The sequence below is a fragment of the Saccostrea cucullata genome, unplaced genomic scaffold (assembly GCF_032062105.1).
Source record: "Saccostrea cucullata isolate Sc308-1 unplaced genomic scaffold, CSIRO_AGI_Scuc_v1 ctg2219, whole genome shotgun sequence".
NCBI classification, from domain to species: Eukaryota; Metazoa; Mollusca; class Bivalvia; order Ostreida; family Ostreidae; genus Saccostrea; species Saccostrea cuccullata.
Window position 1 is genome coordinate 133,149 of NW_026930392.1, and position 25,021 is coordinate 158,169.

General features: G+C 33.5%; 1 protein-coding gene and 1 long non-coding RNA gene across 2 annotated transcripts in view; both read left to right on the top strand.

Moving 5' to 3' along the window:
* Positions 1-22,153, top strand: part of LOC134228390 (uncharacterized) — a 30,803-nt gene extending 8,650 nt beyond the window's left edge. Inside the window, exons 3-6 of the mRNA XM_062710038.1 lie at positions 3,263-3,491; positions 4,775-4,900; positions 11,575-11,620; positions 22,069-22,153. Of these exons, the coding sequence (XP_062566022.1) occupies positions 3,263-3,491; positions 4,775-4,900; positions 11,575-11,620; positions 22,069-22,153 (486 nt within the window). The remainder of the gene's footprint in view (positions 1-3,262; positions 3,492-4,774; positions 4,901-11,574; positions 11,621-22,068) is intronic.
* A 549-nt stretch (positions 22,154-22,702) lies between these two features.
* Positions 22,703-24,000, top strand: LOC134228384 (uncharacterized). Its single transcript, XR_009983983.1, has 2 exons — positions 22,703-22,788; positions 22,876-24,000. It is a non-coding gene; the product is annotated as an uncharacterized LOC134228384 (long non-coding RNA).
* Positions 24,001-25,021: the final 1,021 nt, after the last annotated feature.

Sequence of the window (25,021 nt, forward strand, 5' to 3'; positions counted from 1 at the left end):
GCGGTGAGCAGTCAGAGATTTCCTCATAGCTAGATGTACAAGCTAAAGCTCGACGCCATAAAAAACGTAATATTTTCGAAAAACTTTGAAGTATTCTCACATATAGATCACATGGAAACACTTCATTTGTTCGATTGGCATTAGCTAGAAATCGGATCGAGTTTTAGCAAAGAAATAAAGGAGCAAAGTAAAGCACATGCCATCGTCAACGCCATTTTCTATTCTCGATTACATCCAGCTAAGAATACATGAAGAGATAAAGAGTACAGAAAACCAAGAACACGATGAATATTCTATGTGCATAATAATGATATGCGCAGCTGTATGCGCAGTAAAATTGTTTGTGTAATTTTTAGTTTCCTCTGCTCGTGCAATTTTTTATTTTTGTTTGTGCATATTATACCCCTAAATCGTGTAAAAAATTTCGGATTCGTGTATTTTTCGTTATGTTTGTGTTAAAATATTTCAAACTATGTGCAATTTTTACCTATACGTGCAATTTTATTTTACTCGTGTATATTTTTCATCTAGTTCGTGTATAAAATCTTGATCGTTGTGCAGAAAATACTTTTGAACCAATCGGCGTGCCATAGTACATGACAAAAATTTTCATTTTCAATGCCACTCTCAACTACATTCAATATTTATACAATAGCTCGAGATGTTGGCAGTTCCTATCATATAAATTTGATAATTTTTTAAAACATTATTTCTTGCACTTGATTTCAAAAAAGAGGAACATACGAGGGCTGTTCAATAATAATGTCCTCGGTGCTCAGAAAGAAGCAAAAGACGCTTTTCAATGATTTGGTCTTTAGAACTCATTTTTAGGTATGACCCTTAGTATACTGGAAAATGACAGATCCAATAATTTCCTGGACTTGTTTCTTCCCTCTGAAAGGTGTATTTTTCAAGTTTGGAAAAAGAAACAAGTCAAACGGTCAAAGATCTTGCGAATATTGTTAATGTGAAAAAACACTAACTTTCTGTCTATCCCGACAACTCCTTTACTCTTCAGGGCATGTGGGTTTGGACGCTGTCATGAAGAAATTCAATATAGTGGATTCCACATTTTGGGTCCTTCCTCTAATAAGCCTTTAGATTTTTTTGCAAAAAAAATTGCTTTCTAGACTCCTCCAGAAATTAAACTGTCTCCCCGAATACGTACTTGAACAACAATACCACTAATATTTTAAGAAAATTGCATATAAGTCTGTCTTTGTGCTCTTGCATACCTTTGCTCTTGTCAGACCTTTGCTATTTTTATCAAGTACATCTTATGGTTAATTTTGTTTTGAGGGTTTTAAGCAATAGATTTATGTTCCAATATCTGTTCGAATATAAAACAAACGTGGATAACTACAGTTAATCATATTTTAAAATAATTGTTAAGACTTTCGAACACGCTGTCGTTTTCACTCATTTTTCAAAATATAGGGTGACCTTTGGGTACCAAGCTTTTTTACCGTCAAACATTTCTTTAAAAAAAAATAATAAGTACTCCCGATATGATGTCTATCAAATTTGTTATGTGTCTTGAAGTCAATCATACATCATCAAATATTATTTGTTGTAATTTGGCGAACAGTACATAAGTTGTTAAATTTTTTTTTTGGCAAGGACGGTACCCATTTTTGATGCCCATTATATAATTTTTTATCATTGAAATCCACCTGCTCATTTGTCTACAAAACAGGCATTGATTGCTGTAAATGTAACATATTTCAGTGAATATTTCTTTGGAATTTTTAACGAGTTTTACAGCAGTTTTAATGAAGCTTTTATTTTCACTCTAGTTTACTGATTCTTTACCATTCATTTATAATGCAGTGTCTCGAATAGCCCTTGTTTCCCAGCTTCTCACGATGAAACTATGTGATGAAAAGTGGTCACATAAACTGTTATAAGTTCATTAAAGATTCACTAATGGGAGAAAGTCAAGTTTAATGTCATATGATATCTGTATTGTATGTCATACAGTTAAGGACATTATTGAATTATTGAACAGCCCTCGTATAGATTATTTTTACTTAATGTTATATGAAAACCCTTTCCTTTTTTATCGTTTTTATTTTAATTAACACTTGCATTTATGTGGCCTTAATATATGATTAAAGTGATACAACTGTAATTAATATAGAAATAATTGTAGTAGTGTGATAGATACCATTGCAATATATCTCCAGTTTTAATACTAGGGATGCTAAAATATTCCTTTTCCTAAGTCGAACATTCGATTGCATTTTTCGAACGATAGTCGACTATTCGGATCATTTTTTTTTTTTGCTGAAAAAATAATCTCATCGATAGCGTATTTATAAATCAAGACCCTTTTTATGTAAAAAACTAACATCAAATGCCTGTATTGCACACCGACTTTCAAGAGATTAGAGATAAGATAATGAAATGAAATAGATTTACACCAGCAGTTCTCCAAAATGTGCGAATTCTCGTTCACATTCGTTGGTCTGTATATTAGTCAGTTTTATTCTAGTAAGCTTACAGAATTTTCATGCAGCACGGTGTCTTTAGCTCACCTGAGCCGAAGGCTCAAGTGACCTCTTCTGATCAAAATTTGTCCGTTGTCTGTCGTTGTCGTTGTAGTCGTTGTTGTTGTCGTTGTCGTAAACTTTTCACATTTTTATTTTCTTCTCAAGAACCACTGGGCCAATTTCAACGAAACTTGCCATAAAGTATCCTTGGGTAAAGGGAATTCAAGTTTGTTCAAATGAGGGGCCAAGCCCTCTTCTAAGGGGAGATAATTATGAATTAATGAAAACTTTATGGCATCTTTTAAAAATTTTCTTCTCCAGAACCATTGGGCCAGGAAATTTGAAACTCAGGTTGTGTAGATTCAAGTTTGTTCAAATCATGATCCCCGGGGGTAGAGCGGGGCCACAATGGCCGATCACAGGTTTACTTAGGAATATATTGGAAAAATCTTTAAAAATCTTTTCCTCCAGAACCACTTGGCAAGGAAAGATGAAACTCATATGGAAGCATCCTCAGGTAGTGTAGATTCAAGTTTGTTCAAATTTTACCCCCAGGGGCTTTTTTTGATGATCAGCCGTTGTGGCCCCTATTCCCGGGGTCATGATTTGAACAAACTTGAATCTACACTACCTGAGGATACTTCCACATGAGTTTCAACTTTTCTGGCCCAATGGTTCTGGAGAAGAAAATTTTTAAAAGATTAATTTTTTATTAAATCATGATACCTTTTTATTAACAATTTATAAATCTTTATAAATATGTGTTTCAGTTTATATCACATCCAGTAACACTAGGCTGTGATGATTCTGTGGCCACCGTCAAATTTGTGGAGAAATGTCCAGTCAGCAGCAAAGAATGGACAGCCAAAGCCGCAGATAAAGCCTGTCATGTCGTGAATCAATCGTGTACCTCTCCTGATAATTTCCAGTATCACTGTCTTATGAATCCATCAAGAGATTCCTACGTAGAAGTCTGCGCTCCACCACGAAATTTAATAGGTATAAAAGTTCTTGCCTTTCCACCAAATCATAATCACAACATCCTCCCTTATACGCAAATCAACACATATGTTCCCGTTTGCATCGTTCTGCATGCATTTGTGCAGTACATAAAATGTGTGAAATGTAATGAGATGGGGTTTTTTTTGTGAGTAACTGTATATTAAGTTTTATCCTGACCACTGGATAACATCATTACCCATGTACTACATGTATCATTGTGTGAGATATTTTAGTTCTAGGTCATTAAAAGATTCTTTCTCCAAGGGCGCCCTTTAGGCGATCGCGTCTGCGAGACAGAAGAAAAGGACATAGGGACAGCTGTAGAGAAAATGCTCAATGCAGGAATGTCTTTAATTTTGGACTTTAATCAACAAAACTGGTTCAGATGTCAGATGACCTGACAGACTAACCATATTAATTATAAATCACCTGCACAGCAAAATTCTAATGAAATGGTAGACTTTCTGGGTAGATCATAAATATTGTTTCTGATTCACGCGCTCATTCCCTTTCGTCGCCCGCGTGGCGCAGTGGTAAGAGTGTCTGCTCTACATTCGCGAAGTAAGGAGTTGATCCTTATGTCACAGGTTCGAATCCCACTGTGGGAAGTGGAGACTAGTCCTTCGGATGAGACCGTATTAAGCGAGGTCCCGTGTCGCATTAGATGCTGGCATGAAAAAGATCCCTCACTGCTCAATGACCTTGAGTGTCGAATGTAGGACAAAATTTGTAGCTCTCCACCGGAAAGTGTTGGCGTATCCATATGAGTGAAAAATTCTCGAGAGGGACGTTAAACAACATACTCTCTCTCTCTCTCTCTCTCTCTCTCTCTCTCTCTCTCTCTCTCTCTCTCTCTCTCTCTCTCTCTCTCTCTCTCTCTTTATTAAGTCAAATGCTGTCAGATGTCCTTCAAACGAATTGTTAGACCATCATTTGTTATTTTAAATGCTATTAAGACGAGGAGCACACTGCGAATGTGACCGGTCACCAGGGGATGTTCACCCCTCCATGGTACCTGATCCCACCTCTGATGATTTGGAGGTCCATTTATGCTGTGTTCCTGATTTGCATTGTTTAAAGGAATTTTTTTTAACTCGTTTACTGTTCGAAATCTTATTTTAATTTCATTTCAATGTGTCAAAAGGTAATTTTCGAGATTAAACTCTAAAGAACACACAACAATATAATTACTTAATTGTGATAAGTAAAAAAAAAAAAGAAGATATTTCACTCATGAAAAGTAAAATTCAAGGTATAATATTTTACCCCTTGAACTTTAGGTGGTTTATGTCCAGAATTTAATTTGTTTGGATCACGGATACAGAATAATTACAATGTGGAATCGGATTGTAAACAATTTTCATCTCCATGCCCTACATATTACAGATCAACAGAAGTTTACAAATGTGAGTATATCTTAATCTATTTAATTCATAAAATAAATTTTCATTGTTTCATTGATATCACATTTCAAGTAGAGAATTTCGAATAGATCGGGTCTTTCTTAACAGATACAAAATTCGGTTTAGCTTGTACTAGACAGATAAATACGAAAGTCCAGAAGGCTCATTCGAGATTCGAGTTTCAAAATACGAGATTCGAAATTCGAAAATCGAAATTCGAGTTTCGTTTCGTGATTCAAGATTCAAACGAACCAATCAAAAGTCGGTTTAAGTTTCAATTATTCCTCTTTGTTAAGTTTTTACCATCAAGAAATAGTTGAATATATTCAATTACAATGCAAGAAAGAGTGTTATATATATCAGAACGAATTTAAAGAAATATACTTCAATTTATATTGTAGCTTCTTTAAGATTAAAAAAGATTTATATATTAGAAGTTTATATTTATTGGATTGTCTTCTTTGTTGACAGGGTTGATATTAGAATAAATATCTTACCATAAAGTGCAAAGTGTCTAAAGATTAACAATGACCCCACCCCCACACCGCACATTTTTCCAAACATAATTTTTTTTTATGAATGAAAATGTACTTAAGGTCGGTTGCCACCCATATATTTTGGTGCAGTATAGTCAAAGAAGGGTTAGTGCTAGTGTATGAAAAATCAGAGTACTGTGAGTACTGAAAGACGGTGGCATGAATGATTTTGTTTGTTTAACGTCCCTTTCGAGAATAAATTTTGAGCAGCAAGAGTTTTACTGCGGCATGGGATCTGAATCAAGGGCGTGTCCCGCAGTTGAATCCGCGACGTAAGGATGGACTCCTTCAGGTCCGTGACTCCAGAGCAAACCTGCTTTGGGATCTGAATCAAGGGCGTGTCCCGCAGTTGAATCCGCGACGTAAGGATGGACTCCTTCAGGTCCGTGACTCCAGAGCAAACCTGCTTTGTCAAATGGCGACTGCATTCAATAAGATAAAATCTTGTAAGAATTTGTAGAATGATATGGAAATTACAAAAGTTTATTTAATTTTTTCACAATACATGTACGTGTATTTTAATTTATAATTTTTTATTTTTGTACTAAAAAGTAAAGTGTTGTTAACTCTCACTGTGATTTAAAATTTTCACTACTCTTAAGTACATTTTTCATCAAAAAAAAAAAACCAAAATTCAAATAGATAATGCATAAATAAATAAATTATTGTATTGTGTCGCCTTAAGACACACGGATGATAATGACAAAGTATCTAAAGCAGCGTCACGTTTCTTCTTTGCTAAAAACAAGTTGGATAACTCCATTTAAATTAAGGAGTTTCATTGATGCACATAGTTGAGTTTCCCTCAGGAACCAATCTCGCGCTCAAATGGGACCTTGTGAAGATTTATTTGTATTAAAGTTATGGACAATATTTTAATTATCATTCAAGTAAATCGGCTATCTTATATATTGGCGGACAAAAGTTACTTATCTATTTCATTCCTATTTTGAAATTCTATCGTGCCTCTAATAAGATTTACCCTTTAAAAATGAAGCGAGAAATTTTGATAACGGCAAATATCAGGCATCAGGCTTTGTGTCCATCAACGAAATGTCTTTAAAATATATAAATTGAAAGTATTTCTTAACTATCTACATTTCATTTTTAAACATCGAAACAAGTCTACATTCATTATTTTGACTCTGCAAAAATATCAGCTAAGGTCCCCGTGTGTTTACGTGTTGTTTATTCATAGCCTAGACCAGCAGCAATAGCCTGTGGCTATATAAAGCCACCTTCTAAAAAATTAGGTACTGAATAAAGTTCGACCTCCCTCTCAACTTCCACACCTCCAAGCAGGATTTTCGGGTTTGGGCAGTTTTTTTTGTCAGTTTTTTCATACTTGAAATAATATTTTTCTCTGGCTGCGATGCTACGTCTCTGTGATTATTAGTAATGCCAGTTCCACAATGGATAGAGTTTGTAACGTGGTATTTGAAAGTGGCCAGTGACCAAGTTTGTGAAATCAAGAATCACCTAGCCCCTTAAATACGTAAAGATAATGATTTCTCTTTGTTCAGGCACATAGGAAATAATAACTTTTTAAAAATCATTGTAATTAGCCCCCTCCCTCTAAAGACAGGGGTTTATCATGGTTATTGGACGTTATTTTGCAATTGACACAAGCATAAAGTTCCTGTTTTCTATAGTATCTTTTATCGGTTAAAATGCTTTTTAGTGTACCCATAAAAAACTTGAAAGGCAATGATAGTACTGATAAAGAAAGATCGCGTTCGCTTTCCAAATGGAGGAAAGACATAATAAAGAAGTTTTCAATTACTTATCTTGGTCTAAGGCTTAGATTTCTCGAATTGATTAAAAACTATATATACAATCCATACATGTACTTGAATTTATTCTATTGCATATCAAATTTTGTCGCATATCTTCGGTGATTTTCTTTGATCTTTCTGTGATGATATATCCCATGTCACATATGCGATAATACTTTCCAAGCCCCTTCATATATCACTGCAGGAGGCAGAAATCAGGTCAATTTTTTTATTGAATTTTGACACTCTCAATGAAATTTACGTCTTCAGATATGCGACAAGTTGCTTACATCATAGATTGCCTCGTACTATTGGTTATATCATTTTCATGGCGCCCGAGATTTCCACGCCCCATGAAAACGATATTATCAATAGTACGAGGCATCTATGATGCAACCTATACGTAAATAAGTCTAAATTAGCTGCAGAAATGTAGCATTACGGCTTTATATTTAGTCTCTGACCATAGCGTTATGCACAAAGACTGAAATATACTAGTAAAACATATAAATCAAAAGTTCAACAATCAAGTCTCACTGCAGAGATGTACAATTGTTTATAAATTTAATGAAATATAATATACCCTTGAATTCCTGTGCAATGTAAAGACGATCTTTAATATTTCATAATAATAACAATTTTCTCCCTCATCAATGTTATAATTTAAAAAAAATTCGATCGACCTACTTAATTCGCAATTCAACGATAAGACCACATAATATTTATATATATACGTATTTACTGTTTTATTTAATGAGAAGAACAAGATTTTATATATTTTTTTTTCCAAAATGTAATCTAAATTTCATTTTTATTTCGGTTTGATACATAAAACAAATTTTTCTAGCATTATCATTTTAGTAAATGACCCATTTGTTATAAATAAATCTAACGATTTCTTGATACTAGTAGTAAAACATAATTAAGGGAGTAATTAAATGTTGAACCCACTTTTGATTGGTTAGTTTGGATCTTGAATTTCGAAACTCGAATCTCGAATGAGCCTTCCAGGCTTTCGAAGATAAAGGAATAGTTCCGAATACTGATGTGTTTAAATAAAAATTAGATGCCACTCGCTGTAAAGTGATATTCAAGCCAATCAAAATTCTCTTTCCCAGCCAATGTGATTTATCAGTTAATACTTGAACTGACCTAATCATTCTATTAATCATATATTTTTCTCTACAAGTTCAATGGGATATATCGAGGCGACATATGAATGAAAGTATAACATACATTGTTAATTGATAAAGCATCGACAATATATCTGAATTCTACGAAACGCTATTAGGGTAAATCTGTGGGATAAGAATTAAAAGGCGTTATAACGCCTTTCAAATAGGCCTAATATCGCGAAAAGGGCCTTCTAACGCCTTTCCAAAAGGTGTAATAACGCGAAAAAAGGCGTTATTACGCATTTTTAGAAGGCGTTATTAAGCCTTCTTAAAAGGCGTTATTACGCCTTTCCAAAATTGATTTTATTTAGTGATAAAGTATACAAGCTCATATATATTGATGGAATAATACTTAGCACATGTACACTGTAAAGGAAGTTGAAATGACCGGTGTCGCATAATATTTGGTCCGCCTCGTTTAAATGTCCGGCGTAAAAATCACTCGGATATTCTTGTATTATGTTAATAATTATATGAAAAAATGAATCAAAACCAATTTTACTTATGCAATATTAGTTTTTTTTTATATTCTTGAACCTTTTGTAAGGACGTTATATGCCTTTAGGAAAGATGTAATAATGCATTTTGTCAAGGCGGAATAACGCCTTTTGGATATGCGTAGAAACGCCTTTTGAAAAGGCGTATTAACGCTTTTTTTGGTGTTATTACGCCTTTTGGAAAGGCGTGTTAACGCTTTTTTCGCGTTATTACGCCTTTTGGAAATGTCTTATATCGCCATTAAATTTTTTCCCCATAGATTATTCCTAATAGGCTTTCGTAGATTGATTGATTGATTGTATATTGTTTAACGTCCCTCTCGAGAATTTTCACTCATATGGAGACGTCACCGGTGAAGGGCTTCAAATTTAGACCTATACTCGGCACTCAGGGCCATTGAGCAGTGAGGGTTCTTTATCGTGCCAGCGCCTACCGTGACACGGGACCTACGTTTTTAAGGTCATATTCTAAAGACCCATGACTTTCACTTCTGATGCCGAGGGCTTGGCGAAGGAACAGTCGCTACCTATTTTAACGTCTTAGATTTGACCCGGCGCCGCGAACGAGAATCGAACCCGGGCCTCCCGATCACGAAGCGAACGCTCTAACACTAGGCTACCGTGAACGGTAGGCTTTCGTAGAATTCGAATTAAAGGCAACGGAAAATTGTTTTCTTATTCTCACATGGAAGTTCTTGAAAAAAAATCTAAGAATATAATGACAGGTCAGCTTATAAAGAGCACAATTAGTGCCAATCGGAATGTCATCAGTTTTTTTTTTTTTTTTTTTTTTTTTGCAAAACTCATCTCCGACAATTTTATAAATGTTCTCAACGTAGAACTCCAGCCTTCTTATACTGCTATAAATAGAGGGTGGTTCCATTATTCACATAATTTTGTTCCATTATTCACATAATTATGCATGTACATGTTCTTGCTGTAAGGATATAATTAGTGTTTTTTATCAAGCTGGTTATAATTAAATTTAAAGGAACCATTGGTTTAAAAAAAATTGTAAAGAGCGGAACAGTATAAGCATGTTTATACTGATTTTTATGCCCCCGTAAACGAAGTTTCGGGGGTATATAGTTTGTCGTGTCCGTCCGTCTGTCTAGCTGTCTGTCTGTCTGTTTTTCTGTTTGTCCGCAAAAACTTTAATCTTGCCCATAACCTTTGATTTAATGGAGCTTTGACTTCCTTAATTCACATGTGTATTCATTGTGACAAGATCTCTTTTTTGAAGTACTTTTACACAAAAATTCCAAAATTTTTACTTTGGCCATATCTTTTGATAGTAGATACCAGGACTTTTATTCTTTGCATATGTATTCTTTGTGCCAAGACCTTTCATTGGATACTAACAACTTTGACCTTTTGACCTTGACCTTGGAGATTTCCGTACTTTAGAAAAAACTTTAACCTTGACCATAATTTTTGAATGGTAAGGGCAAGGGCTTTCATACTTCCCATATGTAATCCTTGTGAAAAGACCCTTTATTCGATACCAAAAACTTTTACCCTTTGACCATGACATAGGAGTTTGACCTACTTTAAAAAGCAAACATTGACCATAACGTTAAAAGGGTTAGAGCTATAGTGCTTTTATACTTTACATATTTAATCCTTGTGACAAGACCTTTCATTTTATATCAAGAACTTTGACCGTTTGACTTTGACCTTGAAGTTTGACTTACTTTTTAAAATTTTTAACCTTAAAGTTTGCCATTTCTTTTTAACGGTTTGGGATAAGGCTTCCATAATTCACATATGTATTCTTTGTGGCAAGACCTTTCATGGGGTATCAACAACTTTGACCTTTTGACCTTGGTCTTGAAGATTTCCATACTTATAAAAAAAACTTTAACCTTGGCCATAACTTTGGAACGCTGTGGGCAGTGCTCTCATACTTCACATATGTAGTTCTTGTGAGAAGACCCTTTATTGAATACCAAGAACGTTGACCCTTTGACCTTGGAGTTCGTCTTACTTTTAAAAAAAAACCTTGACCATAACTTTTGAAGGATAAGGGTTGGTGCTTTCATGCTTTCATACTTTTAATATTATTACTTGTGATCAGACCTTTCATTTGCTATCAAGAATTGTTGACCCTTTGACCTTGAAGTTTGACCTACTTTTTATTTTTTTTAACTTTGGCCATAACTTTTGAATGGTTAGGGCTAGGGCTTCCATACTTCACAAATGTATTCTTTGTGGCAAGACCTTTTATTGAATACCACCGAGACCTTTTGACATTGGGAGATTTCCGATTTCTGCACTTATGAAAAAACTCTAATCTTGGCATACATGTACTTTCATATTTCACAATTGTATTTCCAGTGAGAATACCCTACCATGGGTACCAATATATCAAATTTGCATTCAAGAAAAGTTTAATCTTCGCTATGTTGCTATACTGGGGCAACAGTGTTTCACAGACACATCTTGATTTTTTATTTATTTCATGCAAAATTGATGTCTATACTGAAACAGAGAATATCACAATCTGCTTTTTAGAGAGTGGTTAAGTCTATGCCTCTAAATTTACTGATACTGGATTTTAAAAAAAACAATTCTTACTTTTTGTTTTTTTAATGTTATCATTACGGGTTTGGGTTTAGGGAAATGTAAAACTAAATACCACAAGTCAAAAAAGATTTTACCAGGTTTTGTTTACATGTAATGTATTCATTTCAGACCAGGACTGTTTTATATCTTTGAGTAAGACACAATCAACAGAAAGGTAAACCTACATTTATATTATGGTATAATTTATATTTTTATTATACATTGATCCAATTATGTACTTTTTTATACGAGGCTGTTCGAAAAGTTTGTAAACAACATTCAACTGGAGCATGCAAAGGTGAGAAATATGTTCTTACAACGTTTTAAAAAGATTTCATTAAACTTTTTGGTCTACTTACATTCATTCCTTGGTACTTGAGACCATTGTAACTATGGAAATTTATTCAACCTTTCTGCGCACGCCTACAACAAGGAGGAAGAAGTATTTAGCAATATTTTCGTTATGGGCCTACTGAAATTATTTTTACTCTCTCCATACAAATAGAGTTTTTACTAGGTTCTGAAATCTGTAATTTTCTGAAACCTAATACTTTTAGGAATTTAACAAAATTAACACGGGTCATGCAAAAATTCTACGTTTGTCAATTTTCCCCTTTGTGCGTCACAGAGTGTATTCGATTAAAACAACTCGTGTCGCACTAGTGTTAAATACGCGCATGCTCACTGATTGAACTCTAGTGATCTAAATAAAACATCTCGTGTTGTATAGTGTTTATTTAAATATGGCGGGAAAACAGTATACGTAGGCTTTATTCCCTGTATATCTGGTTTGAATAGGAAAAACAATTGATTAATAAACAATTTCCAATTATCAAATAAGGAATAACTGATAATTTCTAACAAAACCTCAAAGCTGAGAAATTAATTGTTCAACATTACATAATGTATTTTTTTTTTTTACAGATACAGCATGTATATTTTAGATTATTTATCCTTGCAATATTGTTTAACAAGTCAATACCTCCTCTTATTAAGATTAAAAAAAAGTAGAATAAGAACGTCTTCAAAAATATACAATGTAATAGCATTAATTATGATAGTTGCGTATCATCTTTTTGGAAAAAGGGGGGGGGGGCCACAAAAAAAAACTTGACAATAAAAAAGACATTACTCATACTAGAAAATCCTATTTAGTTGGAGGAGGGGGATGTAGGTCCCATTTTCTTCAGCACCAAAGAATGGAGGCGTACAAGGCGAGGACAATCTCCCGCTCTGAGAAAAGACATTTCTCAATTCTAAAGGTTACGTTTTTCAAAATTATATTATTTATATCATCTTTTACACATTTAATTCTGTATTTCATTGTTTTAATATTTTATTAATACTATATTCTTACTTATGTTTTTAAGATATGTGAAAACAAAAAAGAAAAGGCTTCACGTATGATTCGAACTCTTTCCATATAGTGGAGTGACAAGACCGTCAAAATTTTGAATTTAATGTACCACCCTACCCTACGGCTGATTTGTACTTTTTTGGTCAGATATATTGTCAAGCAATAATTTTTGCCCGGTCGTAGAAAATTCTATGGTCAAATTTTAAAATAATAGGAGATTAAAGATCAGTGAATGAAATATGACCATAACATTGAACATAAAAGATAAAGATCAAGGAATTAATTAAAATAATGTAAATTTGTATAGGAATTTTATTTATGCTGTGAATATATTGATTTCATGGAAAAAGAACGAAAATTTGAATAACTATGCCCGTTTGTCTGTCTGTAAGATTAAAGGTTTGTCTTAAGTATTTTTAATTAAATTTTAAAGGTTTAATGCAAATGTACATGTTATTCTTAACGTAACAATCACGTAGTATTTAGTACAGAAAAGCAAAGAAAAATAAAAAAGAACAAAATCACCCTTCATCACCACCCACCCACCACGCCCCCCCCCCTTTTTTTTAAAAACGGAATATGACGAACTTTCGCAATTTGTTGTTCAGATGTGGATTCATTATTTTTAAAGATATTGTTTGACGCTCTTTTTTAAGCAATTTAAGTAACTTACATAAAAATTCTGCTCTCACACTGGATTTCGGTATTCCAGTCTCATCCAAAGGACAACAAAATATTTAAAGTCTTAATATTTTTCATAAGCTGATTTTTTGTATCATGTAATGTTGTCTATGATTCGAAAATTTATGGATAATCTAATGAACTTTCGACTATCCGTTTACTCATAAATTCAGCGGATTACATTGTAAGGATTTAGGGGTTTCGAAAGACTTTTAACACGTATTGATGATGAAGTTGCAATTCTTGGAAAGGGGTGAAGCGGTCAAATTAATGGCGTAACACATTTGCTAGAGCTGTAATCTCTAACCATTGGATTACATGTATATCTTTGTTCTTAACTTTGCAAGAATATGTTTTATTTGAAAACTTGACTGTAGAAACTTTGCAAAAGAGCTAAAAGTAATGATAGCGGATCTTTTAAAAAGATACTTTAGTTGGGTAGATAAATAATTAGAACAGTGCAAAATGTTTATCACTATGCAATATCCAAATAAAATGCATGTCGTGCATGGTTTTTTTTTTACCTGCTTACTGAAAACTTTATATCTTGATTTTTTTAAAGCCTTACATTTATCAGATGTACTGAAAAGAATGTTATTTAATTTTGGCAGTATGTAAATGATGAAATGCGTAAACAAACTGTGTATCCCTTAGTTTATAAAATTTTACAAAGTCCATGTGTTTGCTATAGAAAACATGAAATATATTTCCGACGGAAACATGAAATAATTTCTTTAAAGTGAAGGAAAGTTCTTCAGATGAGATACTAAAATTGTTCTTCTCTTCTCTTTCATAAAAATTAGTTCTGCGTTAATCTGTATAGCTTGTGACGCAGAAAGGCAATATCCAATCATGCAAGATATCTTGTTCAAACAGAAATGTAAAAGAAAAGTTACATGCTTGTCCTTTAGGTATTTTTTAAATTGAAAAAAAAAACAACTTTCAAATGCTCATTAATTCAAACTGAATATTAGCCTTATTTTATTAAAAGTAGTTCTAAGCTAATTCAATATTCTTAACAATAGTCTGATCGATGTGGCCACTATCACAGGCATGATGGTTTTAAAAAATAAAGTCCGCGTTTTCGTGAATGTTGCAGAATAACCTAATGTTGTTTGAAAGATAAAAGCCGAGGCTTTTATATGTCAGACAACATTACGAGATCGAGGAGGTTATTCTGCATCATGCACGAAAACAAGGACTTTATTTCTATTCTGCTACATGTAGTTAGCAGCCCTAAAATACGACTGATCGTTTTTCTATAGAGAATCGAATTAGGTCACCATGCTGCTATAACGCTGTTCCATTTAACACCAGAGTGTAAATTTATCTGTTTACCTGTGAATAGAGTGCAGACAATTTGAGCTTTTGCTGCATTAAAATAGCCTTTTATTGTTTGTAACTTAAAAAGATTAATCTTTCTGAATATACAATAACAAAATCAGTTTCCTATTTAACAACTTTATTACCAAAATCACGGAGTTTAAATATGGCGGAGGGAGGTTCGGGAAACAGCCCCGCTTGGCCTTAGAAGCCTACATTCATCAGCCACTTTCTGCAATATACAGTGTTTAAATTGCAAAAGACGACACATCAATGTGGTTTAAATACGTATTTCATTCTTAAGTCAAATGTACATTTCAACTGCACAGGTTTTATACGTGTTTCTGATCTGATAATTATTTGATGACGTTCGTGATTTATTGGAGAATAATGTCCGCGGCTTTGAAGTAGCCAATAATCGTAGTAGAATTCTATATAATTTTATCAGTTTCCGATATACAAAACATTTTAGATCAAGTAAACTGAATACAAGACTTAAGAGTGAAGATATCCTTAAAACACGTGGGGATTATGTGATCACAAATCATTGTCTCATATATATCTTTCTAACACTTAAGTAAATATTCATTTTTTTTTTTTTTTTGCATGAAATAATTGTGGTGAGTTTTATTGTTGAAAGTAACACAGTTTCTATAACAAAACATAGGATTATTAAAAGGGGGGGGGGGCAAATAATATTACAAATTAATCTAGCTTGTAAATTTAGATACCCGTAACTATCCTATTACACAGAAACTAGTATTTTTTTTATTCAATGATTTATCTTTAAAAAAGAAAAATATCAGCAAGTAAAGTAAACGACTGAAATACTCCCCCTTTTTTTGTCACTTTCATCGCAAGTTTAAGGGGGATGTCCAGCCACCTTTAGTGAAGTGAGAACAAAATGTAAACATTTCTTCAAATGGCTAAAATACATTATATTTTGATCAAATTTTAAGTCCTTATGATAAAGATACAATAAATATGCATAACTGAATGCATGTTGTGTATATATAATCTATACTTTTGCAGAAAAATGCTTTTGATATGCTCTTTAGAACTGCGCAGCTACAGAATTCAATAGAGCCTTAAAAAATCCAAAAAAATATGCAAACTGTGCATTAATGTTCTATCTACAACCATTTGTTGAGAAAATGTCTAAATTTTGCACTTTTAAATGATAATTTTAAGTTCAAAACAAGGCACCGTTGTCTTCAAAAAGAGTGCAAAGAACCATGAAAGTAGTTCATGGATAGCAGCACGTGGTCTATTTTTAGCACAGAATTTTGTTGTCCAGACCTCTTCTTAATATGGAGGGACATAACTATCTTTAAATGTAGAAGAGAATTACAGTTGCAAAATATTTCAAATAATATGAACACTTTTAAAAGAGGAAAGATGTTATAGTGTTGCTTGAAGTAATTTATTTAGTATTATTATCGAACAGTTGTTAAATAGTGTACGTATTGATAAAAAAAAATCTTAAAGTCTTTTGATTCCAGGTAAGGAAAAATAAGCACCATCAAAGTTAAAAATTAAGAGTTTGTAAGTTTGCCATAGATAACTTACTAGTATATCATCTATCAAAATTTTAATTATCACCTATGAAACACAAAAGAAATAAGACACATATAATCGATATGAATGACCTTGTTTTAATACCTACTAGTACGAGGGGTGATCAAAAAGTTCGAACTATCTCTATATCTACAAAACCACAATTCAGATTAGAAACATAGCCAAACACAAGTTCTATAAATAGCATATGCTGAAGTTTTGTTCCTTGTTTGTGATGTCACAGTCTGAAAATGACGTCATGCAGGTACTTGTGACGAAAATTCTATTTGCCCATATTGTCAAAATTAAAATTTTACAAAGAAAAAAATCAACATAGAAAAAAATCAACATAATTAGATATTTTATACCATCTTTAAAATGACGTTTGGTGGTCCTCTAAACTCAGGGAAAAATTATTGGGTCCGTATTTATAGGTGAGAAAGAAATTCCTTAAAATTCAAACATAATTGTTGACGGAAGAAAAAGAAAAAAATATCATTTAATGGGATGTTAAAAAAAAAGAGTCGGGCTATTTGGACCAGGCAGTAGATCGGGAGAGAGGGCAACCAAATATTTTATAACAAGTGGTCTTATAAGGCTAGTACATATTCCATCACGTACTTAGTAATGCCAAATTTTTTAATCTTTTGCACTATTTTGAAAAACAAACATAGGATTTTCGGGGGGGGGGGGGGGCTCTAACTTTTTTTGCGATGATAGACATAGCATATGCAATGGACCTTTCTTTGCAAACATTGTACTCGCTTCTAAATTTCAAAGAAACAACTTAATATATTTTATCAAGCTTCGTATGTTCAATGAGCGAGAGCTTACAACGTTGTCAACATAATGAGACATGATGCGTTTTTATGTCCAAACATTACTCCATACAATGTGTTGGTCATTGCAAACAATCTAGCTATTTATGTGAGGTGCCTGAAGGAAATCCTATAACTGCTTATTTTTTCTATCTAATTTCTAAACAAAATATACATATGTACCAATTTTCGAATGTAAGACATGTAATTACAATTTGTTTTTCATGCACCGCATATTGTTTAACATTTTCAAATTAAATGCTAAGCATCCTCCTTGCAGTGCCCCATTTGAAAATAACTTCTATCGCCACAGAAAAAAGACCCGCCGTAAACACATATGTTTAGGACATTTATATCTTTTTTTCTTGAGTTTTAAAGAAACCAACAAATTATCAAGACTTGTTCCATGAAAAATTAAATATAATCATGGTAATAAACGGATCTATCCACAGCAGATATATGCACATGCCAACCACGTGCTCAGTGGAATAATTTTATCGAGGAAACTCGAACTGTAAACAGAACAGTTTTTCCCGATTTGCTGGAGTGGGGTTAAAATCGCGTTTTTTCATTAATCAGATGATGCGATGCAACAAATAAAAGTAGTAAGTAATATAACCTATTGATTATTACTTAGTAATTTCTTGTCTTGATGTTATTATGGTCGCATTTATTATAAAATCAATGTTATTCGAACTCTGTGTGACAGAGGAATGGCGGACGAAATAAACACATTGCCTCAGGAAGACACCCATATGAAAAATCAAATTTTCAAGAATTATGGATAATGACAAGAAAAAAAGCGAAACAAATGGTTGTAGCCATATTATCAATGAATCAAACTTACACCATTTTCAAGGCATTTATCATCTCGTAAATGCGGTAGCTGCGCAGTTCTAACATGATTAATTTCCTCCTAATTAAAACAAAATAAACTTAATTGTTTACTAATTTTGGTCTCTAACAGTAGGTAATTAATGCATTAGCACTTTGAGTAACTTTGGGCTAGTTTAGTGGAGTATTAAGCGCATTCTTGGTATTTCTTATTTTACACCAGACTAGATCCAATATGGCTTATACATCCCCCTTAAAAAAAATTTGACTTGAGAAAATTCTACGACCGAGCGAAAATGTAAGAGGAGGGGTGTCTCTTTTATAAAATATAACTTTCAGCCGTAGGGTATGCCGGTCCATTAAACTCGAAAACGAAGCATCTTTTTCTAGGTTGTTCACTCCACTAATACTAAGCGCAGGGTTTCGTCTGAAACCGACTGCTTTCACTACGCTACGAAGTACACCCCTACTAATGTTATTGTGATTTAAATTCAAGACACGTGGTTTAGGTTGATCTATTCAAAGGTTATAGGGTAGAACCGGTTTTATAAATAAAATCGGCAGTAAACATGATATTGCTATAGCCTGTTTCTTCTGAAAAGATGTCCTGTAATAAATGTTTCCAGACCTTTCTGAAAGACTTTCATGATTTTCAACAGAAAAAGGGTGACTAAAGGAGGCCCGGGTGTTAAAATAACAATATATCTTATACTTTTCGGCGAAAATTAGAGCTCACTAGTGACCCATTCGCTGGTAAAAAATGTGCATTATCATCTACACTGACAAACCTTTGTTATGGGCGTTTTTAATTTGTTGTCAAATGGAAAAAAAAGTTTAATAAAATGTAGTTTGTGTCTAGTTCAGAACACAAGCGCTTCAAGGGTAAGGAAAACGAGCAGCATCTCTTATGCAATTAAATGGACAAAACTTTGTTTACGTTCGTGATCACGTTTTCGGCCAGGGAATTCACCTGGCAATTGTATTCACCGAAAGTACAACGAAGGCATTAATACAGACGCAAATTACTTTTGCAGTGGCGGATCCAGAGGGGGGGTTACGGGGGTTGCAACCCCCCCCCCCTTTCGATTTGCAAAAAAGAAAGAGAAATAAGAAAGTTCCAATTTTTTGTTGTATTTTTACTATAGAAAATGTAAGGTGAAAGGCTAATGTTGTAATATATAAAGAAATTCGGTTGTAAAAATAAAATAAAACCCCATCCCTTTACAAAATAGGTTTTTCAGGTTCAGAGATTTATTTTCCTTTCTTTTTTAAAAACTTCCTGGTACTTTTTCCCAGATAAATCAACCTTCCACTTTCAAAAACCATACTCCACCCTGTATCGATATTCTATTGAGTTATTTTACTATATGTATGTGTTCAACGTACGTTTTAACTGTTTTCGCCTTCAACCCCCCTTTCGAAAAATACTTCAACCCCCCCCCTTTGAAAAAATTCTGGATCCGCGCCTGTTTTGCCGTATGACTTCAGAAACCTAGACTTCCGCCGTTTATTTAACAAATGAATTGTTTGTTATTATAAGCATGAAAATAATATTTTTAAAAATGCTTTTCATTTACCATACGATTTTCCTTTTTTTTCAAGCGTAAAATTCCTGTAGTATTCGTAGTAACCCATAATGCAATACTCATTCAGCTGATTGGTCAGTTAAAATCGTGCTGGTGCCTCATTTGCTAATCTGACGCCAAAAAATATAGTCCGGGTTCCCATGAAAAAATATTTGTCCAAAAAGAAATTTGAATTCATGACTGCAGAAAATTGTATTATAGAGAATACTTATTTTAGTTTGAATGAATGTAAAAGATATCGATTGACTGAAGTACATTTCAACATACATTATCAGCTGATTCTAGGGTGGTGAAAACTGAAACGCAACATACTTTTCTATGTACCATGCCTCCACGTGCTAGTCACTTCCTAGCCACATTTCCGTGAATAATTTACCCTATCTCGCTGAAGTCTTGCTAACTCTCGCCAGAGCCACTGCCAGAGCTACTCTGAACTTATCGGGTTTTATAATTTGCAGAATACCGAAAAATAAAAGGTTCCGAACACATTAGTAGGGGTGAAGTATATCATGCGTTATCGACGTCTGTCATTGTGATTTAAATGAACGGGTTTGTTGAAGTGTAAATTTTTTCAGAAATTTTCGATTTTCATATAGAATGGGTTTAGATTCCATTTTTTGGACAAATGAAATAGATTTCTCATTTCGGTTTCCATCATTTAAGCGTTAAAGAAGAATGGAGACTTGACCCATTCATGTTCAAAGATCATTTTTTGTAGCTCTAGTAAACCCATTTTCCACTAAATATGCTTAACGGACAACTTTGAAATAAAGACTATCAAATAATAAGTCGTTCAGTAAAAGTAAATGATAAAAGGTTTTGAAGATGACATTACTGAGAACATGATTTTAGAAAAATATAACTTTTCTGTGAATTTTGAAAATTGAGAAACATTTTGCCTCAGAGCGGGGGATTGTACACGCCTTATACGCCCTCTTTCTTTATTCATAAAATACGACTTCACTCTTGCTTGGCTTTATTGTAACAAAAAGGAGGAGGAAGCTTTTTTAAAAGTAGAGAGTTGTGTTTGGAAAATAGTGTGGGGTAGCGTTTAATTTCTAATTATACAAACACCGAAACAGTTTTCGCATTTGCAATGCGACTTCACTTCCCGCCATTTTTTCCACCTGTTGCTCCAGGTAAACTGAGGAGTATACTCGCGTAACACGAGTTGGTCACCCGTGTCGAAGATAGGTTGTTTTATTTACAACTCTAGTGACTCGTGTAACTCGTGTCGCTTAATCGAATATACCCACAGTGTCTCTTTAATGAGGACTACAGCTACATGTTTCCTGCGATAAATAATGATTTCCTTTTTATAAAACAAAAAAGTCACATTTATGTGCATTTATAAAATAATGTAACAATTTAAACTATGACATACAGAATTTTTATTCGTTTCCCTCCTTTTTTCAGAGGTATGAATACAGACATTATTTATACATTATCGACGGTACTTCTACGTTGATTTTCTCTATGATCCCATTTAGCAGTTTTAAATTTTTGAGTAAGTTTTTGAAGTATTATGCTTGATTTTTTAATTCAAAATTTAGATTTATTGTTATAAAATATGTTAAATATGTCTTCAAAATTTGAATACACATAATATAAAAAAAATATAATAAGAAAAAAAAGATATTGCCAAAGTTCGCAAACTTTTCGAACAGCACTCGTATATGTTTTCGATACTCACTTTAGAGTTCCTTCATTCCTATTTCTGCATGTTTTGAGAGCGAGTTTTTCTAAGCAATCTTTAGGCGGAGAGATACGTCAATCTTTCATTTACTAGATTCTACCTTATATCCGAAATTATATTTTTAGCATATTTTTAGCTCTACTGGTCAGAGACCAGAAGAGCTTATTCGATAGTAATGCGTCTGGCGTCCGTCTGTCTGTAAACAGTTTTTTTTTCAAAATGCTACTCCTCCTACAGTTTTGGTCTGATTTCAATATACATGTAACTTGGTACACAAGTAGACTACACTAAGATACATAATTCCGTGCAGCGGTTTTTGATTTTGATGAACGATGTTGGCCTTGTTACTAAAAATAGAAATTTCTGTGAAATTCTTTCAAAATGTTACTCCTCAGGCAGTTTTGGTCTGATTTTAATATAACTTGGCACACAAGTAGACTACACTAAGATACACAATTCTATATATCGGTTTTTGACTTCGATGAAAATTATTGCCTTGGTTACTTAAAATAGAAAATTCTGTTCAATACTCTCAAAATGCTACTCCAAATACAGTTTTAGTCTGATTATGATATAATGTGGCATGCAAGTAGACTACACTAAGACCAAAAAGAGACTTAATCAATGATCATTGTTCTATTTATTGCTGTTGTGAATTTTCAGTTCCCAACTGCTTAAGTACTTTTCTCTTCCTTTGATATAGTACAAACCAGTAGAGCTTCAGTCTCGACAGAGACTTCTGGTTTATATTTTGAAATACGAAAATTTTAGCTCAAAATACGAAAAAACCGTCAACAAAATTTCTACAACGATCAACTCTACGTCCAAGGAGTCAGGGACACTTGAAGATAAGTAAGTGAATTGTGTCCGTGAATGATATTGAGAAGATTGTTTTTTCTTTTTGCTAGCGAAACTTTAGACTTGCTGAAGTCTCCCTGTTTTTTATCCTTAATTGACCAGGCCTACTTGTAAATAAAAACAGTCAAGTTGGAATTGATACCCTCATTTAGTAACATTAGAAGAATCTCTTATTAACAGTTTCTTGTCTATGATATATCCTATTATGTTTCTTATAGTATAAGTATTACAAAATGATACCGTATAAGCAGATTTTTAGCATGGATTTAATTTTGGCATTTTAATACAATCAATAGGACAAATCGCTAAATTAAGTATTTACGTCTCGTTGAAATTTCCCCATTATATCGTGTATATAAGGAATATACATTTTTGGTCCCTGATGAGAATATTTCTTTTCATACAACATTTATTAGGAAATATGTCAAGCCCGTCTCTGTTTGATGAATCATATTAAAAGCTGTGTCAATCGAAATAACAATGAACTCAATTACTTCATATAATACACTTGTGTAAACATTAATTTATTGTTTTATTCCAGTACATCTTGGACTTTACCTCTGGCGCTAGGGATAGGAGAAGCCGTTTTTATCGCTGTTATCATCATAATCATTGTCATTGTGTTAAAGAGGGGTAACAATCTTTTTCTTGTTTAACATCTTTCTTATTCTTTCAATACATGTATCTTTTGTGAAGTATAAGATCGCTTCTGTATTTCAGGTAATGCTGCAACACAGTCGACTGAGGACACGAAGTATAGCATTGTACATTCTTCAGCCGAAAAAAAGATAAGTGAAACTGACTGCAGCATTTAAACAGAGGTGGTATTACTGTAATTGCCGAACAATGTCATGTAAAAGAGACTTGTATAGTTTTCTGCATTGAATATCATTTAATGCATTCATTGTGCGGCATTTCATATTTTCATCTTATTTCTCATTTCTAAGTCCTGGATATTTTAATGAATTTAAAATGATAAAAGCTAACGTGCATGCCCAAAATAGCTTTTCTCTTTAGAATTTTGACGTGAACATCAGCAATGAGTTTGATCAGTCTTTTTTTATCAATAAAATTCGCAGAATGACATTATTTCATACCATCATTCTGTACCAGTAGATTGATGCGGATTTTGATAAATCAAATAGGGCTTCTCTTACCTTTATTTTCTTTACTAATTTCTGCGCTTTCTTTGTAAGTTAATTAAGACTTCAAGCCCAGGCAGAAAAACATGATTAGAACATAGAATGGAATATTTATTTGTAATAACTGTATCTAAAGAATATTGACCATGTACATGTGACGATTACTGATTTTTATTTGAAAATTAAAATAAGTACACGAACACAACATTTCAATTTTGGAATAAAAAATCAATAAAGGACACGTGTATTTTATTTTCTGTAGAGTAAAGTATTTTACTCAGAGCATTATTTAATTTGATCCCCCTGTAGTTTTTCGTAAGCAGTGGTCGAGTGATCAAGAACTCTTTTTAATTTTGTTGGGGGATTTTTTCCATGAATAAATAAAGATACATAACCATGTGTGCTTCGCCTGGAAAATGATGTAAATTGGATACCGGTACCTAATGGGCACTAGTTAATTGTGTTTCTTCATTAGCTGACCTGTTTTTATACTCCTTTGCAGTAGAATTAAAAAAAAAACATCTACCCTGTACATTAAAAGAAAACATTTACTTGGGCCATTAATGAACATTTAGATATATCAACGATGTATTATAAATGTATGCACCAATTAACAATATTTACTTTCATTTATATGTCGATTCGATGTACAACTTGTCTATCAGTAAAACTTGAAATAAAAGACACCATAGTGTCTGCCACATCTGTTTCATGTTTTGATATTTATCTAATTATACACGATATGTGCCAACTAACAACTAAATTGTATGACAAACCAGATGACGTCAACTTTTCCATCCTCAATTTTCCTTATTTATACAGTAGAAATATCCCACTACATGTACATCACCTGCAACTGTTGTTAACATCTCCCAACTTATTTGATAATCAAGATCATGCTCCACCAATTCGAGGCAGACTACTAAAGGATAAGTTGATGTTACAAGGATTTCAACAACCTCGTTTTAAGGCAGCATTTCGTAAATCCCACGGTCATTTAAATGACCTTATTTGCAAATATAACATACGATTGAGTGCAGATTTGCCTGACTTGTTTCCTACCATTATAAGGCTTTCAGTTTTATACCAGATTTGAATATGGAAGACTTCGTAAACCTGATGGCTCAAGCAGGCAACAGGGGATGTTTACTTCTTGTGGGCACCTCATCCTACATCTGGATTTTACTGGGGCCCGTGTAATTTGTCCTTTTCACAGATTTGTTTGCTTTTTTTTTTAGCTCACCTGAGCTGAAGGCTCAAGTGAGCTTTTCTGATCACATTTTGTCCGTCGTCCGTCCGTCCGTCCGTCTGTCTGTATATCCGTCTGTAAACTTTTTCACATTTTCGACTTCTTTTCAAGAAGCACTGGGCCAATTTTGACCAAACTTGGTACAAAGCATCCTTGGGTGAAGGGGAATTTAAAATTGTTAAAATGAAAGGCCAAGTCCCCTCACAAGGGGAGATAATCAAGAAAAGACAAAAATAGGGTAGGTCATTAAAAATCTTCTTCTCAAGAACCACTGGGCCAGAAAATTTGAAACTTATGTGGAAGCATTCTGGGGTAGTGTAGATTCTCAATTGTTCAAATCATGACCCCCGGGGGTTGGGTGGGGCCACAACGGGGAATCAAACTTTTACATAAAAGTATATAGGAAAAATCTTTAAAAATCTTCTTCTCAAGAACCACTGGGCCAGAAAAGCTGAAACTTATGTGGAAGCATCCT